This window comes from Anarhichas minor, unplaced genomic scaffold (genome assembly GCF_050575085.1).
Source record: "Anarhichas minor isolate MPS153535 unplaced genomic scaffold, ASM5057508v1 ptg000014l, whole genome shotgun sequence".
Lineage (NCBI taxonomy): Eukaryota > Metazoa > Chordata > Actinopteri > Perciformes > Anarhichadidae > Anarhichas > Anarhichas minor.
The window spans coordinates 6,675,001-6,692,500 of record NW_027466460.1 but is presented as its reverse complement, the minus strand read 5'-3'; the positions used below and the strand labels follow the sequence as shown (position 1 = coordinate 6,692,500).

The window sequence follows — 17,500 nt, the reverse complement described above, 5'->3', positions numbered from 1 at the left end:
ACAAGTGTTGATGCAGAGACAAGTAATGCTAAATGTAGAATGCTAAATGTTCCTTGTTTAATTGAGTAATCTGCCATATTCTGAACCAGCTTTTTACATTTTCAGACAGAAGCTTCTCGAAAATTCAGACCTTATACAGCCTTTTCACACAGAGGGAGGTTACAGACACCGTAAAGACTTTATTATCCATCTCCCTTACTCAGAGACAGTGCAATGGCATCAGGAGGCTGTAAACTATCAACTCTGTATTTCAGTTTTTTATTGAAAAGTAAAGGTATGTCAGTGACTGAAATACACTGTAGTACTGGAATATAACAAGGGTGTTTGAGGGCTCTGAAGTCCACAAAATGCTCAAACCATCCCTCAAATATGTACACAATGTGTTAGATACTGAATGATCCCTGTATATAGCGTCTAAAATTATATGAATAAAGGTTGGTCTACTTGAAAAGACACTTTCCTGCTACACAATTAGTCTGAGATCCAAGTCATCAAAAGAGTTTAAATGGTTTGAAAATGCCAGCCCTGAACATACAATGTGAAATGTCTCAAAGGTAAGAAATTGTGCTCTGGTTAATTTACCGATCGTCACATGTTTCATGTGTTCCTGAAAAGCCCAAATGTACGCAGTTACATGCAATGAGACGTCACGCAGTCATGCAGGGGTTTAAGAATAGAAGCCTGCAGAGATGGGGGAGCGTTAAATATGAAGTGTGTTAGGTTGTAAGCCAAGGTTTTCGGTGCATAGTTTCAGGAGAATAGGAAAAGGAGTGAGGGGAAATGTCTGGTTATCAGACAGAAAGAGAGAGAGCAGGGGATGAAAAAAAAAAGTCTAGTCCTGCAGAAGCAGTATGGGGAGGTAGAGCAATGCTGCCTGCAGCCTCCCTGAACTGAATAGCAAGTAGTTTGCGAGGGAGGGACCGAAGGAAGGGCAGCAGGAGAGAAGAGCAGCGAGGGAGGGAGATGCTGAGAATAGGTTAGAGAGGGTGAGAAAATAAAAGAGTGGTGTGATATCTGTGAGAGCAGAGATGTGTCGAAGAGAAAAAAAACGAGTCAATGGGGTGAGAAGAAAGTTTGAGTATCATTGATGTACTTTTGTTTCACCGCAGAGCTGAAAAGCGTCAATGTATCACACACCCACTTGCCTACACATGCATACACAAACATGACTTGTCTGTTTTTTTGAGAAGAGCGAAGCTTCAATACAAGTCAAATGCAACAGAACGGCTAGAGACTCTGAAACACGGACTGCTGTAGGTCAATCCAATTCAAGGACTTGTTCCTAATACCAGGAGACATAATCCCATTTCATCACCGTTTTCTCTTCCCTGCATTGCATCATTTCTGTAGTGGATCAGTCCAGACAATGACAAGTTTCGAATTATGGGATTTTCGTAAGCGAGACAATGGACACAAAATAGAGATTAACGTTGACTGTGAGGGTCGAAGCCTCAGGTACTTCACATTCCATGGGTGTCCGTGTAAAACTCCCTCAACGTATACCCTCATGATGTGTCAATCAATATCCTATATGTCACAAATACTGCTGTTAACCCCGATTATTGTGCACGTCATGTCAATACAGATGTGCTCAATGACGGCATAACAGTATTGACAATGTATGACTTCGTGCTACAAAAAAGAGGGAATGTGTAACACACAATTCAACGAAAATACCTCCACAAACATTTATGCAGCATACAGCAGTGGGAGATAAGAGTCACATTTGGGCAATTATTTTATCACTTCTGTCTTTTTTTAAAAGTGGTGTGATGCACACTTTAATCAAAAATATGTCAAAGGGACATTTTATGCAAATATCATTATGAGGACCTACATTGAAATAAACTTTCTGAGTGAATTCAAAATGTGCGGAGGCAGAAAAACAAGGGAACAGACCGACTTGTTGTGTCTAGACATCATCTACACTCACACTTGCCTCAAGCTCCATCCCTTCTTGCCTGATGGTCTCTTTCCACTCATTGCTCGCAACTGTCAAAACTACCCCTCGCTATGTGACCTCTTAACTATACAGCGGAGCACAGTATTACAGTAGCTCCGGAAACCTGACTGACAAGAAAACAAGTATTTCAGATGCTGACATATTTTGGTACCGTTCCATCTGTCACCCACTGCTTCTCAAAAAGGAGATGTAATGTGGACGTGTGGGGAGATCTGGAAAACCGTGTTATCTAGACACTGACACAGTGGTTTTAACTTGGTTCACCGCACAGGCACACACAATTAATAGACTCAAATTAAACAAAACATATGACCAGCAAACGAGTTTCCAGTGCTGGCAGGCCTTTGCTCTAAATGCGAAGGTGGTAGTTGTCATTGATAGCGAGGGCCATAAAGAAGGATATGCATGGTGTGAAACTGGGATAATGATGACTCAAGCTGCTCTCCTGGGTGGGTTGCTGTGTGTAGGTAGCTGTAATCAGGGATTAGGGTGTTTTGGGAAAAGGAAAAAATGCCCTCAAGTCTGACAGCAAAAAAGTAGCCAGCATAGGATCAAATGAAAACATGTTAATGATAGCACGATAACAATAACATGCCTACCGCCTATTGCAGCTGAGCCCACCGTAGAGACAGCCGCAGTGGACCCAAACAACACAGATATACTGTACGGTGCTAGACAACAGTCTCCTGCTGTAATGATCCAGGGGTGCACCAACTTCAAAGACTGCTGGAGCTGGCTGAACTGGTGAAATGATTATGTCTCCCACTATCCTTTCATGTGGGCTTTATCAGTCCGGCCACGCTGCAGCACAAGCCACTAACAGAGTTGTTGCTGCTATTAGTTACGAGGAATGAGGAACAGTAAAGCCACAGAATATCTGAACATGATGTAAGTGCACTGCGTGAGGATGGATTAGGGGGATAGGACTTGCTGTCATGGTGGGTGTTTGGGGATTGATGTATTTTCAAAGGACATCTATTCTCTTCCTTAAGCTGATTTATACGATGTATTCCTACAATGGTCACTGCTGTTTGAGTCCAACCAATATTTTCAGGGAATGACATGTAGACATCACCCTTGAAAGTATTGTCGTTTATCAAACCGTCTTGGAAAACAGCACAGATTCAAGCACTAGGAGAGCCATATGGACCTCTCTAGGTCTGATTCATGGAACTGTGGTGCGGCATCTAAATGAGCACTGATTTGATCACAGACTGATGAATTGATTCAGCTGTGGAAACATGGACATGCTGCACCAGTCCGTTATTTACATACCACGGACCCTAATTTATGTGTGTGTTTGGCAACCCTTTGCCTATTAAATGGGATGTCTGGTGCTACAGAATGTCCATAATGCTGTATGGCAAAGAGGAAATGGCAAAAGATCTGCCATGGTTACTGAGATTCAGCAGAGAGTTCCATCATCTGTTTTGCTCCATAAAGACATTTCAAGTGCTTCCATAAAGACTGAATAAATCTCCATATTTGAATCATGTTTTCAATGCAAAATATAATTGCTGTAGATTACTAAATAATATATTTTAAGACCTATATGGCATAAAACCTTTATGTGCTATGAATGCACATTGTTGTCCAAGTGCAACACATTTGCAATGGGTGTACACAATGAGATGAACACTTAATGCAATCACCAACAATAGGCCTGCAATACCTCTGTGAACGCCTTTTGTAATGTTCATTTATTTTTGTTGAGTATACTGTGTCTGTGTTCATAAGTGACAATCGAAGGTGTTGTTTGGGATGACATTAATTGTAAAAGTGTCCACATCACTGCAAACATCTCCTGAATAAACATCTTTCAAATTAGTGTTCTCCAAGCAAAGGTGCGGGCGATGAGAAAAAATGCAACTACTGAGTGTCGAAGGAACATAAACAGGCAGTATAATTATGTATATCATACATAAATGAACAGTATAATGAGGGCTTTTCTATTATGATAAATATAAAAGAGCCAAAAGGATATGAAAGTTAAAACTTTTTAATACAAATTCAGTGAAGCGCTGGAAAACATTGGCCATTGTAATACCACTGTGTGCTGTGGCAATAACAGTTAGGTTAGTCCAGCAGCAGAATAGCAGGAACTTGTGGGGATCACAAGGAGGGTGAAGTGTGCCCCTGGGCTGGCCGGTCTTATTTTCAAGGCTGTGACAGGGTCAGGTCTCTGCTGAGGGTTATCGTCTTAATTATGCATGGCCCATCTGGTCGACAAAGCTCTGGTGTAGGTGGGCAGCTGAACAGACAGTAGCTGATAGAAGAATGACATGATGAATAATGTCGATTCCTAGACCCTGTTCTTAACAGCTTTAATCGAGTGATGCCAATAGATAATGTAACCAGTGCTTTGTCACTCAGGATAAAAAGATTGAGGGTATAAAACAACCCGTGTGACCCCTAAAGAATGCAATCCACATTACAAACCAAGCTGAGAAGTATCTGGGCAGCTGAGGGACTGAAATGGTGAAATGTGTCTATAAGGTTGGACAGAACATTGATATCGGGGGGAGAAAAAACAGTTCAGTGATGGTTTGGGAATTTTTTCAAGGCGAGCATAAAGTAGCTGCAGATTGAAATCATTCCTCTGAATTGAAGGCTCTTTTTCTACATATAATTGTCCCATTGCACCAACCACAGTGTAGGGGTTCGGCAGTTTGTCATCCAGTTCATGACTTCGTAAACAAAAGGTGTTTTCAGTAGGCTCTAGATTTCTAGGTTTGAAATTACTGTGGAGAGAGTAAAATATGCAAAAAACGTTTCTAGGCAGTGAGACACTGAGCAAAATGCACACATATGCACACATGCACAAAGACGGCAAGAGAGGAGGTGAGGCTGAGCATTTTTCTCTCGTCAGAGGAATTAGCTGCCATTGTCTGCTGCCAGAGACAGTACGCTGCATTTTAATCAAGGGTGCAGTTTTAAATCCAGTGGGCTTATGATGTGATAACAATTGTGTGGTTTTCTTCCCCACTTCTGCTGTGCAGGGCTTGGGGGTGCGTCATCACACCACATTGCAGAGATCTGCCATACTTAGGTATCTAGCTATCTTTGCATTGTGCCAGAGGTCGATCTACAGTATGTTATGATATAACACTTATTTTGGTTGTAACTTCAGCCAGTATAGAGCTAAACAAGGTGGTCAGTTTCATGTCATGGTTCGCAAATTTGATACACTGAGGGACACTAAAAGGTGGCATTTCTTCTGTATGTGTAATGTTGACTGTATTGGGAGTAAAACGAAAATGTTTTTTATAATTGTATCAGCCTGAAAGCTAAATCCAGCCTTATTTCTTTCAGTTTTAGAAGTTATGTTACTCCATCCTTTGTCAGTTTGTGCATTCCACATTTTCAGTGAAAAATCTACAGCTTAGTGTCACCAAAAACAACACTGGTGTCATTTGCTCCATATGCACAGTAGACAAACACCACCTGCCAACAACTATGACACACACTAGCCACTGAAATACCCAGAGGGCATTGCAGTGGGATGTAAATTCCAAAGCCCGATTCGAACTTGCCAGTAGAACAATCTGCATGACAGATGTAAACCAACTGGTACCATGTACGTTTTTTCTTTGTTTATTATGAATACTGTCATCTGTAAATGAAAAGCTCAAAAGACAAAACACCCCCCCCTACACTTATTTTGCACTGTGGCACAATGGCTCAGTGGCTGGAGTGAGGATGTCCTCCATTTGTTCAGCGCACACCTACAGACATGCATGTTATGCAAGGCAATGGCCTGAGGACTGCAGCTGAAGACCCCATGGGGATTAATAAAGAACAACTCTCACAACCCTTTTAGTCATCATGAAGAGGTGTCTCTGTGCTTCCCTCTGTAAACACAGATGACATACCAACTTTGTATTGAATTCTAGGTGTGCCAGATATTTGTGCACTGCACTGACATAAAGAGAAAGATAGTTGTGCTCTACATTTATAAATGTCTTAAAATAATACTAATTATACATTATTCACAAGCTCTAAAAGCTTGCCATCTACTGTGTTACAGCGCAGTCTTTGTGCAGTCCTGGTACTCTATGTAGACATGACAAATTGATTTGTGAGACAATCACCTTAGATGCTACTTGGACCGACTTCAGCAGCAGACACATAAAACATAGCCTTACGTGTTCTTGTTTCCACTTACTATAGCATTTAGTTCCCTTTTGCTCAAAGGTTTTTGAATGATTTCCCTTTATAGAGGGTTTAAATGTTTAATCTATTATGGGAATGGAGTAAAGAGTGAGGCCTGTACTTTATCTTTTTCATTTTAATCAACAATTCCCCTCAAGAGAGAGATCGAGAGAGAGAGAAACACCAGCAATTAATTTGTCCGACAAAAGATTGTCGGCGTAGCCAGAGCCTGATATAGCATATGCCTCTGTGCCACAAAACGTGTCACCCTAAACCAATTAAAAAACTGTTACACCAGGTGACACATTCCTTTCACACAACAAGTGTATTTTACTCAGAAACAACTCTGCAACAACGACTGCTTTCTCGATCTCTTAGCTTGTCGTCGGGCAGACACGGCGCTTGGGGCACACGGCTCTGTGTTTACACTGCTTTGCTAGTTTGACGAGCTGGGAGGGATAACACCTTACTGGTACAAAATAGTACCCTACACCTCCGGCTTTGGAACAAACATGTCTGGGGATGTTTATCAAACGTGTTTGTGCATATGAAGAGAGGAGGAGGTATTCAGGACTTTCACATAATATTTGTTGAGAGACCTCATTTATAAACAGTGTGTACACACTTCCCATGGAAGTTAACAGTCAAAGCGACGTGATCATTTGTTGGAGAACCTCCATGAAAAAAGGGCTATGATGGGGTATGATGAAATCATACATGGTGGCTGCTTTCTTGACATCGTCATCTGACATATATTTCTGCAAAATGAGAATACCATTCTCAAGACTGGAAGAGTCTTTGTGAAGTGCCTTAGATTTAGGAATGAAATGGCTCTTGACTATTTAATATTTGATCTGGAAGTCTGCAGACTGCCTTTTCAATAAACAGGTCTGACCATTTAAAATGTCTGACATTTTTGAATTCTTTAAATGCAGGAAGAAACAAAAGTCATCATAGGCCTGTTTTATCAAATGTCAAAGATAATTAGGCAACTTGTATTTTATTACGTAATAGTTTAGAGAAAATTATGAGGTCATAGTTCGGACAATCTTGTAATAATTAAGAGATGCTCATTGACAAGAATGAGATATAAAGTCATATTACAAGATATGACTTAGTCACCAATTGCCATCGTCTTTTATTTGGTAAAAGCAATGAGCTGTCATATTGCAAGTCTGAAATCTGCAACGCCTTTTTGTCAAAGAAAATTGTAGTGATATGTATGTTGTGTGTTTGCTTTGAAGTGATTCTCAAATGTGGAATGATGAAGGTTGTAAGGTTCACTACAAAGTCAAAAGACATATTTAGCAGACCTGATTCACCTCCTGAAGTGTATGTAATGAATTTCAGCGTAATCATGTTTTCCAACATCATGCAACTAGTTATTACTATCAAGGTGAGACATGAGTGAAAGAGGAAGGGAGCTCCAGTGTACGCCACCACCTGTGGCTCTGCCACTAGATGAGCAGCAGGGAGGTACTTGGCAGCAGCCTTTATGCCAGACCTTTTGCCTTAACATCATTTTTCAAACATCACTCTTGATATGAACAGTATTAACTGTTGCCGGCAAATGCATGGACATTTTCTGCATGGCGATTCCTGTATACGAATGTCTGTCACAAAAAGAGCAATGGCGAGTATATTTACATACAAATCAGCAGTTGATCAGAGGGTCATTTTATGTGCTATTTGTGGCTGATTGGCAGAGTAATGCAGACTTGTTTGCAAAATGACTGTCTGAATCAATCTTTGCTTGAAGGAAGGCGAAAACACAGTGTCTATAGGACATAATTACTGCATGTGTATTGCTGACAAATAAAGTTGGATTTGCTTGTAACACGATTCATCTCATTACAATTCAAGGTTCAAGATGTCGGACATAATGCGTCAAATGTGAAACAGCCCTTTCGTGTATTACAAGGTTCATCTGTCCTTTGTACTGCTCTCTAAAAGTGTTTTATTCCAAACTCTAAGCGAGGGTTCTTACCTTACCTTGCAGTCGGGGCACAAGGGATAAATGCTAAAGTAATTTCAGCACAAATTTACAAGTGTTTCAGCCTTTTGCATCAGAGATTCCTCTGTTCGCTGTATTTTGCTCTGCTTCATCCCAACATGAGAGAGGCTAGTGGACACATGAAGGATGTAGAGGCTTGTTTGGCTCTGGATGAGGCAACATGCCAAGGTAGTCAAGGCCATCAAAAGCGGGGGCATGCTGCTCCAGAGAGCTGGGTTTTGAAAATGGGCTTGGTGGCTCTCAGTGGGATTTCTGTGTCATCTGACAGCAGAACAAAGTTCTTTTAGCAGACAGAGAAGAGTCACAGCCACTGTTTGATGTCGACTTTAAAGCCAAACACATTAGAGCCCGAACATAAAGAAACATTAAGAAAAAAGGTTAAACCGTGTAATTCAATTATATTCTGTATATGGAAAACCCCCACACATCAAACCCCGCAGATCTGGATGAAAAACCGGTTGTCGCACTAGTCATGGTGGCGGGTGAAGAATTCTAATCTTGTTTATGTATAAAAGTGACATGGCAAAATATCTCTTTCTCTCCGTCTCTGTCTCTCTCTCTCACACACACACACACACACACACACACACACACACACACACACACACACACACACAGACCAACAGACAAACAGACACCTCACTTTGGACATAGCAGGAAGAGATTTAGACACTGTTGAGTCTCTTCCAATAAACTATCCAACACACAAACTCTTGATAATTACCAGAGGTGTATCCAGACGTTTAATTGGGATTTGCTCTGTTGGGGGGGCTCTGTGGTTACAGTAGGGGTTCCTTGTAAACCGTGAACCCGTTATATTAGTATTGAGTAAAAATAATATACTTCACAACTGCTATCACCTTTATTGACGAGAGTTGGAAAAAAACTATAAAAAAGTTATTAAGTGTATTTATATCAACAGGAGTGGAATGTAATTTACTAAATGCACTCAGATACTCTACTTACGTAGACTACAATTTTGAAGTAGCCTAATTGTAGTATTGTAGTAGTATTTCCACGTAATGCTACTCAATTACATTTACTTAACAGTAGTTACTTTGCAGATTCAGAATAGTAACTCAAAATATAATCAACTAATCTATTATTATAGATTAAATTACCCAGCAGTATATAAAGCTATTTAAATGGTAAGTATTTTACACAGTAGTATTATAAGTTTTAAAATGTTATTTAAGTAGAGATCTGAGTACTTCTTCCACCACTGTGTGTTAACATTAGTTTTTGAAATATTAAAAGGCTTTATATTTAATCACACACAATATTCAGACACGGTTCATGCAGTGTAGTGCATTCTGCTGTTGTGTGTTCATCTCTAGTAAACTGAGTTATTTACTGTTCGAGTTTGTTTTGGAGCCACCCCATAATGTAAAATAATGTTAATGAGGATTGTCAAGATTTGATAAAAAGGCAAATACAATGACAATAAGGAGAAATGCATGTATACATCATAGCCTAATGCAAGTTATCTTGTTACCCTTCCATCTCTTTTGGAAAGATACAAAGATTGATTTGTTTTTATTTTAATTCTGGGCTTGTGCACTCTGCCATTTCTCCTCTGCGCTTTACCTCAACTTCAACTTGTGAGTCGAGCACTGACCCTCATTTGGAGCCCATCATTATTGGTCCTATACATCAGCAGTCTCTGTGGGCCCCTTAACCTCTTGATCCACGTCTGTCATGCATCTTTTGAAATAGTTTTACAAACATTTGAACAGCTGTACATAATAACCTGTCTCTGTTTATTAGGTTAGTCTCTATTGACCTGTTCATATACACATAATATACATTATATACACAAAGAAGTAATATATAACAAATGATGTGATATGTTGCACAGTTTGAAATTTCAACAAATTTCAAACTTTTCTCAACATACTGTAGCCTATAATTACTGTGTGAGACTTTTACAATGGTACAATTTGGTTTGCTTGGAGTATCATGCTTTAGAGAACATTATATTCTTCATTTTTAAATATTAACCATTCCCAAGGTATAGGACAAATCAAAAAAATGTTTCTAAAACCCTAACCTACATTGAGAACATGTTCATGACTGCATAATACAAGACTACTGGCAAGCCTTCGCTTGATTCATGTTTTATTTGCACAAAAAAAACAAAAACTGCTTTCCGATTAGTGCTATCAAAAGCTTAGGTTTATAAGAGAAATTATCAAAACTTAGGAAAGCTTGAAAAGTGTTAAGTATGCTTATAATAAGATGATCAATCTTGCAGTGATTGGAAATATCTAGTTTAATTGTATTTCTAACATCATTTTACCATTTAATTTTCTTAAACTGTGTTGTGCAGGCAAAACTCTCATCTGTGTATCTAAACTTTCCTCTCAAATTTGCTTTTGCTTCATATCAACCAAATGTTGACAGTTTTATTTCTAATGCTAATTATTATGATCAGTAATACAATTACATTCATAAGTTAGTCAAACTCAGGCCTTTCAAAAGTGCCATCATTTCTTATACATCTTATCTATGGACATGTATACTACACATACATATATGTATTTTGGGCAATTTATTTACATGTCTTTGTCTTCTTGACAATGTGCTTTGTACGTCTTACTAACAAATAGAGTATTTAACTTGCCCGACTCATTTGTCTACATAGATATCTATTGATCCTGTCTGTCATTCATTTATCAGTCATTTCCGCAGCACATATCTGTTGTTTACATCTACATGCTTGCTTAACACTTTTCTATCTTTTCCCTTTTCCGCCACCATCACTTTTTTCTTGCTTTTTTGTTCTTCAAGTTAAGCTGTGATATTTTCTGCACATATCCAAATGTTTACTCGGTAAATACTTTATCAGGAACACATGCCAGTCAATGCAACAAGCAAGGTCCCTCAAATAGCAAACAATGTCACTGTAGCCTAGGGGAGACAGGGTTCAGAGGCTCATTCGCTCTCTAACCAAACATTACAATGGGGCTGATGGCCAGTGCCACACTTGGAGGTTTCAGCATCTCAGATGCAGCAATCCACCTGGAATGTTTGTATACTACAGTGCGTAGAGTTTGCAGAGAACAGTGTAACAAATGAAAAGGAAGTCAGGAGCAGTTCTGTGAGCAAAACACCAAGTCAATGAAAAGAAGGACAACAGGGAGGCACCAAGTGCACCAAGCAGCTTAGTACATCTGGGGTATGGAAGGGAGCATTACTGAAGGCACAAGCAATTTATCAAACCTTGAACTAAGATGCATAGAATACGAGCAAAAGGCTTTAGTGGACACATGATCACTGAAACAGGGCAATACAGTCTTGATTAATACTAAATACCATTGGGTGTAAAGAAGAGTTATCAAGTCATATGTGAGTTTTAAGAAATACTAATAAAATCATTTCTGATTGTTTTAGTAAAAACTGTTATGTACTATGTAATTCTACAAATATATAGTGTATATCTTAAAATGCCTGTGTGGTTTAGAAAATGTCAGCCACTTGAAATACAGAAAGCAGAGGACAGCTCAACGTATGCAGTAGCAATATGGACACTGTGATTGTCAAACTTTAAGCCAAGGCCAGTCACCACGGAATTTTCTGAAGTGGCAATGTCTTTTATCCAACCAACACTAAGGCCATGTCCACACTACTCCGTTTTTACTCCGTATTTGCTACGTTTACACTGAGCGGCCACACTACGCCGGAGTTTTGGAGCACCCTAAACGGAGGGATCTGAAAACTCCGGCGAGGTTGGAGGTGTTTGAGAACTCCGGGGTTGCGTTTGCGTGTGGACGGTCGGATACGGATGTGCTTAGAAAAAATTACGCCCACACCCGTGTTCGCTACTGGATTGGTTCTTGGCAACCATGACGTCTCCGTCCCTGATTCGTCACACTCACTATCACATGACCCGTACCCGGAAGAAAACAAACTGGGCTACCAGCAATTCATTTCAACATGGATAACTAATTGCAAGCGTTGCTGCTAGCACAACAGCTAGCAGCAGCTATGCAGTAAAAGTCTGCATTTCTGTGGAGGAAGCAGCTGTTATTGGAGTGATTAGCGAGCGGCGTGACCGGCATCAGCCCTATGGAGCAGCTCGTTGTTTTTAGATTCTAATGAGAAGACATGCTGCTCTAACGTTTTACTTCTTCCGTTTGGTAGCCTTGAGAGACCTTAGTCTGTAAGTATGTATTTATGGAGCATGAAAATATGTACGTAGATATATTCTATTCGAGTGTTTAGTATAACATTTGTGTTGTATTAAATGCTAATCGCGGTTAGCATTTCTCCATTGGCGGTAATGTTAAAATTAGCTTAGAAGCTAGCTAGGCGGACATGTTACATGCTGGCTATATCATGGATTGTTGTTTTGTATTCATGTAATGTGTATAGGGACAGTTCGTAAAGCCATATTTCATATTGTGCTTCCACAGTTTTACAAATAAAGATTCACACTGAAGTCTTGAAACTCTTCTATGGATTCCATGGTCTTTATTTCACGGATCTACTGTTAGCGATCTGATAAGCTTTCCTGCACGAAGGAAGAGCAGAATAGAGTGAGAGACGTGTGTTGACCACATGTATGGACCCATATTCTAGTAAACGTTTACGTGTAAGTGTTGATTTTAAAGTAAATTTGATGTGAGAGAGATAGACCCGCACCGCTGTAATGCTAATCGCGGTTAGCATTTCTCCATTGGCGGTAATGTTAAAATTAGCTTAGAAGCTAGCTAGGCGGACATGACGTTCAGAGCTACTAGTGAGAACAGACATCAACAACACGGAGGAAACGAGTGAGAGACCACATTGATGGACCCATAATCTAGTAAACGTTTATGTGTAAGTGTTGATGTTAAAGTAAATTTGGAGAGAGAGAGACAGAGCGAGTATTTTTTTTTTTTTTAACTAAGCAAGCAATTCACTTCCTGTTTACACCGTCACGCGCATGCCCAGTGTAGTTAATGGTCACGTGCTGTCCGCCTTCGACGGCTGCCGTGTGGACGCAGATCAACTCGAGAATGATGCTGAAACTCCCGTGTGGACGGAGATCGTTTCTATTTGACAAATCTGCATCCAAGGAGAAACGGAGTAGTGTGGACAGGGCATAAAGGGTTTGCAGTTCAAACTAAAATAAAAAAATCCAGCATCAAAGAAGGTGAAGAGGTGAAAACAGCTGAAGGGGTCCTGGATATAAAGGATGGCATCAAATATAAAGCAGGGGGTAAAAAAAAACAGCACACATGTTTAGTTAAAGTTACAAACATTTTGTGGCCAGATTGTGTTCAATAAAGAAAGTTGAAAACTGTTTTATGATGGCTGCCCAATTTACACAGTGCAGCGCATTATTGTTTGTGGTGGGAGAGAAACATAAAACGAGAAGCAATTTAAGAACATGCTGCTTCCAAAAGCCACCCCCAGATTTATTGGTACACTGTTTATTTCGTACCAACGATGATACACACTTTCTTTACTTTACCCATTTTGGCCTTTTCTGTGTTTTTTTCTTCTCTCTTGATAAATACAGTATGCATGCACATCCTAATGTTCACATCACCATGGAAAAAGTATCAGAGCTTTGCCAGGCTTACCATCCATCTTGCTCTATAAATCCTCCATCCATACATCAAGCCAAACTTTCACCCAAGCCTCAAACATGGGAAAATCATGAGGATACGCTTGACTTTTCTGTTTGAGCAGTCGACTGTGATTACCGAAGCAAACTTTGTATCACATAATACATGCTTCGATGAGTTGTAACCCATAGTGATAGCCATGTCACATGCTTCAGTCAACATTATGATGGTATGTTTTCCGGTTTGGTTTACCGTAGTTGCAGTTACTGTAGTATAACCCTCTTTTAAATTCATAGGAAGATGGAGATCTCTTGTGTCTACCGTGAAGGAAACCCAGGATGAACACTAACACAAACCTTCACTGGGTTACTGTCTTCACATTTTTGATTTACTGTAGTTGACATATATCTGAAATAAGACTATTATGGTAATAATTCAAAATGCCCATGGCTATCTAAAATGATCTTTGAGTACATTTCCTCCACTACTAAATTCATCCTAAAATGCTGATTACATAATGGGATTATGTCATCTAAAGTACCAAAGAAGATAGAAAATAAGCACTAAAACTGAAATGAATAAGTGCAACGTTAACTCTCTGTCCACTTGTGACCCTTTTAAACTGAGAGAAACCTCCATCTGCTGGAGGGCACACTCAATTGCAGATGCAGAATCATCTCTTGCTGTTTCCTCACCACACCACTAACAGCCACTCTATGGCATAAGTGTCTGCACCGACCCCCACCAGAATCCTTTCTCAGCTGCCCATCAAAATTATCTCTGCAGCGGGCCAATTAGTCATCATCTGCCTTCTTTTTTTGGGCTGACACAGTCAGGCGTTCTCTGATCTCAATAAAAGATTTGAATAATGGACCTGTAGTCACAGATGCTGATAATTCTAGTCATTTTTGATCCCTCAAATCAATTCAGTATGCTGACATTACAACACAACCTCTAACTATTGTATCATAAAACCTTTCCAAGACAATCAAAGCAAATATCTTTCAATTGCACATATTTAATTACACATGCAACACAACCAGCACATCCAGACCAACATTGTCACAAACTGAACTGATCCATGACTGTTTGTCGTCTGAAAGTCAGTCAGATGTAGATCAACATGTTGAGTGTGCTGAGCAATGTTTCCCCCCCCCCTAAAACAATAAAATGAGTGGACAGATGGAAAGCCAGTGAGGGACCATGTTCTTGTTTTTAGTTGTGTGATTTTTTTTGCTCAAATGTAGTGCTTGACTTTACATAATTGAAACATTATTGTTTCAGTATTGATCACACACTAAGGGCTTAATAGCTTGGCTGGATAACAAAATATAATAATTATCTGCTGAATAACGCACAGATTAAAAGCTTCATGCTTTCCTTATTGTCAATAGACACAATTAGTCATAATGTCACATTTGAAATACTCTTAAATTAAAAAAAGTAATTCAGAGTCATGTGATTCGCCTGCGAGCGAGACATTTATTTTTGCATTGAGTGTGTGACGCTTTATGTAGCGCAAATATTCCACCACTTGTTCTCACTATCGGCACTAGAGAACACGCGCAAATATGCATTATGTTGCTCTATATAAAGTGTAGACCATATCATGTAAATCGGATGTGGTTTGTCACATTATGCTGATTTCCTGTTGCCAGTAGGTGGCACTATGACTCTGAATTGCTTGTAGACATCCTCAGGTCAGCTTGTTGTTTAATGGGGAATCAAGTAAAATGTCCGTCACACCACGGCTACGCTATTCCATGAAACGTAAAGCTTTCGATAACTTTTAATCACGAAGGTCTTTAGATTATACAGACCAAATTTGAAACGATCCAATTAATACCATTGAGGAGTTCGTTAAGTCTACATGTGATACATGTGCCTACGAAATTTGGTACATCTAGCTCAATTGACTGCAAGGGCTGCTTTGTCAAAATTTTGAAAGGGGCACTATCCCAAGAACCACAACCATATCAGATAACTACATTTAGAACTTTAAATGTGTGAGAAAGTTTGGATACTTTTGGAGCATTTTTAGAAGAACGTCGTTGTTTTTCATGGAGAAAAATGCGTTGTCGCGGCAAAAAAAAGTTTCATGGGCTGGCATTGTGAGTGGATCTGATGTAGTATAGAGACCATAACTTCCTGTTTCCAACAGGACTGGAGTTTTGGGAAACATGGGAAATTTGGAAAAGATCTGACCATGTGGAATCGAGTTACATCGATATATTTGTTCATGGTGAAGGATTGAAATTCACCATACTTTCACATTGCTGCCGTTCAACGAATTCTTACAATCTTGACAATGAAGCATGAGCAAGGTCTTAAGGCTGTTCTGACACAATTTGAGATGATTTGATCAATCTGTGAGGAGTGAGATGTGAAATTATACCACCTAGGATTTCCTGTTGCCACTAGGTGATGCTATGAATATAATTTAAAATTGTCGGAGTGTTATTGAGCACGAGGAAATTGTAGCAGATTAGACAATGTATGGCCAAGTTAAAACAACTTCCTGTTTCATTGCAAATGGTTCTTTTTTTGCTGAAGCCCCACAGATACATAGTTTCATGTATTGTTTATCTTTCAATACATTTTCTTTGCAAACGTCTTAAGATTATACTGACCAAATTTGAAGTAAATCGGGTTGAATCTCAAGGTGTTCGTTAAAGTACAGTGCCTTGAAATGGTCAAAAATCGACATAACATTTGAAATGGCCAACTTCCTGATGGGTTTACGGTATACCTCCAAGACGTACGTCTCACCATGTTACATATACCAACCCAATGTCATACAGCTAGGTGATATTTTTGACTTGTGTGCCAAATTTCAAGAGTTGAACAGTAGCCCAAGCACTTATTTTGTTGCACTCAAAGACATAAGAGAATAATAATCATTGGTAGAACAATAGGACAATAGGTCCTCCTTCGTCAGTGCTCGGGCTGTATATATATATATAATAAGGAAACAACGGTTCCCTCCATTTCACACACAAAGCCACAGCTACTTGCTGAAGGTAACAAATATACTGGACTATTTTGTTGACAACTTGGTTTATTGTTAGTTTGATATGAAAAATGATGAGTTACCTTCAAACATAAACCCTGAACTGAAAGTTGATGATTTATGCTAACAGGAAAAATAATGAAGGTTACTCAAAGGTAACTCATTAAAAAATAAATCCATATCCTTCGGAAATATTGCTGAATCTGTTTATATGACTGTGTTCATGTGAGTGGATCAGTAGGCATGTGTGTTTCACCCACAAATACACCGACACACACTTTCACTCACACTTGTGCTGACCTTAACTTCAAAGCAGAGAGCCAAAGCTCTTAAAGTCTTAAAACTGATGGTCTGGATACTCTCATCTCCTGTTCGCTGTGTCAAGTCATTATAGTGCACCAAGTCATTAGCTGATGGTGTAGTCATCCATTACAGCTAAGAGGGAATATAGCAAAGGGGAAGCAGTGAGGATTCCAACTTTAAGATGTCCAGATCATGTGAAGGACAAGTGTTCTTTCTTTTTCTTTGGTGCTAAATATATCTTTGTCACTGTCATACATTCACTAAATACTTCATATATTTATACTTCATTGTTACTTCATTGTTTAACCACCAGACACAGGAACAGCTTCTTTCCACTGGCTGTCACTCTGATGAACAATTAATCAGACATATTGCATCTTCATTTGCACTATTTACACTGTTACCACCTTTCTGCACTAATATCCCAAATACATTGTCCATTGTTATTGTTCTTTATGTTCTTTATGCTCATATATATTCTTCGATATATATTTATATTGTAC

The 17,500-nt window shown here is 39.3% G+C and overlaps 1 protein-coding gene across 5 annotated transcripts in view; it reads right to left on the bottom strand.

The window, feature by feature from the left end:
* The window catches only part of ctnna2 (catenin (cadherin-associated protein), alpha 2), a 254,867-nt gene that overhangs the window by 90,022 nt on the left and 147,345 nt on the right, over positions 1–17,500 (bottom strand). Inside the window, exon 8 of one of the 5 annotated variants that reach the window (XM_076091888.1) lies at positions 8,973–8,989. The exons of the other annotated variants lie outside the window; for them this stretch is intronic. Within the exon in view, the coding sequence (XP_075948003.1) occupies positions 8,973–8,989 (17 nt within the window). The remainder of the gene's footprint in view (positions 1–8,972; positions 8,990–17,500) is intronic. 5 annotated transcript variants of the gene reach the window in all.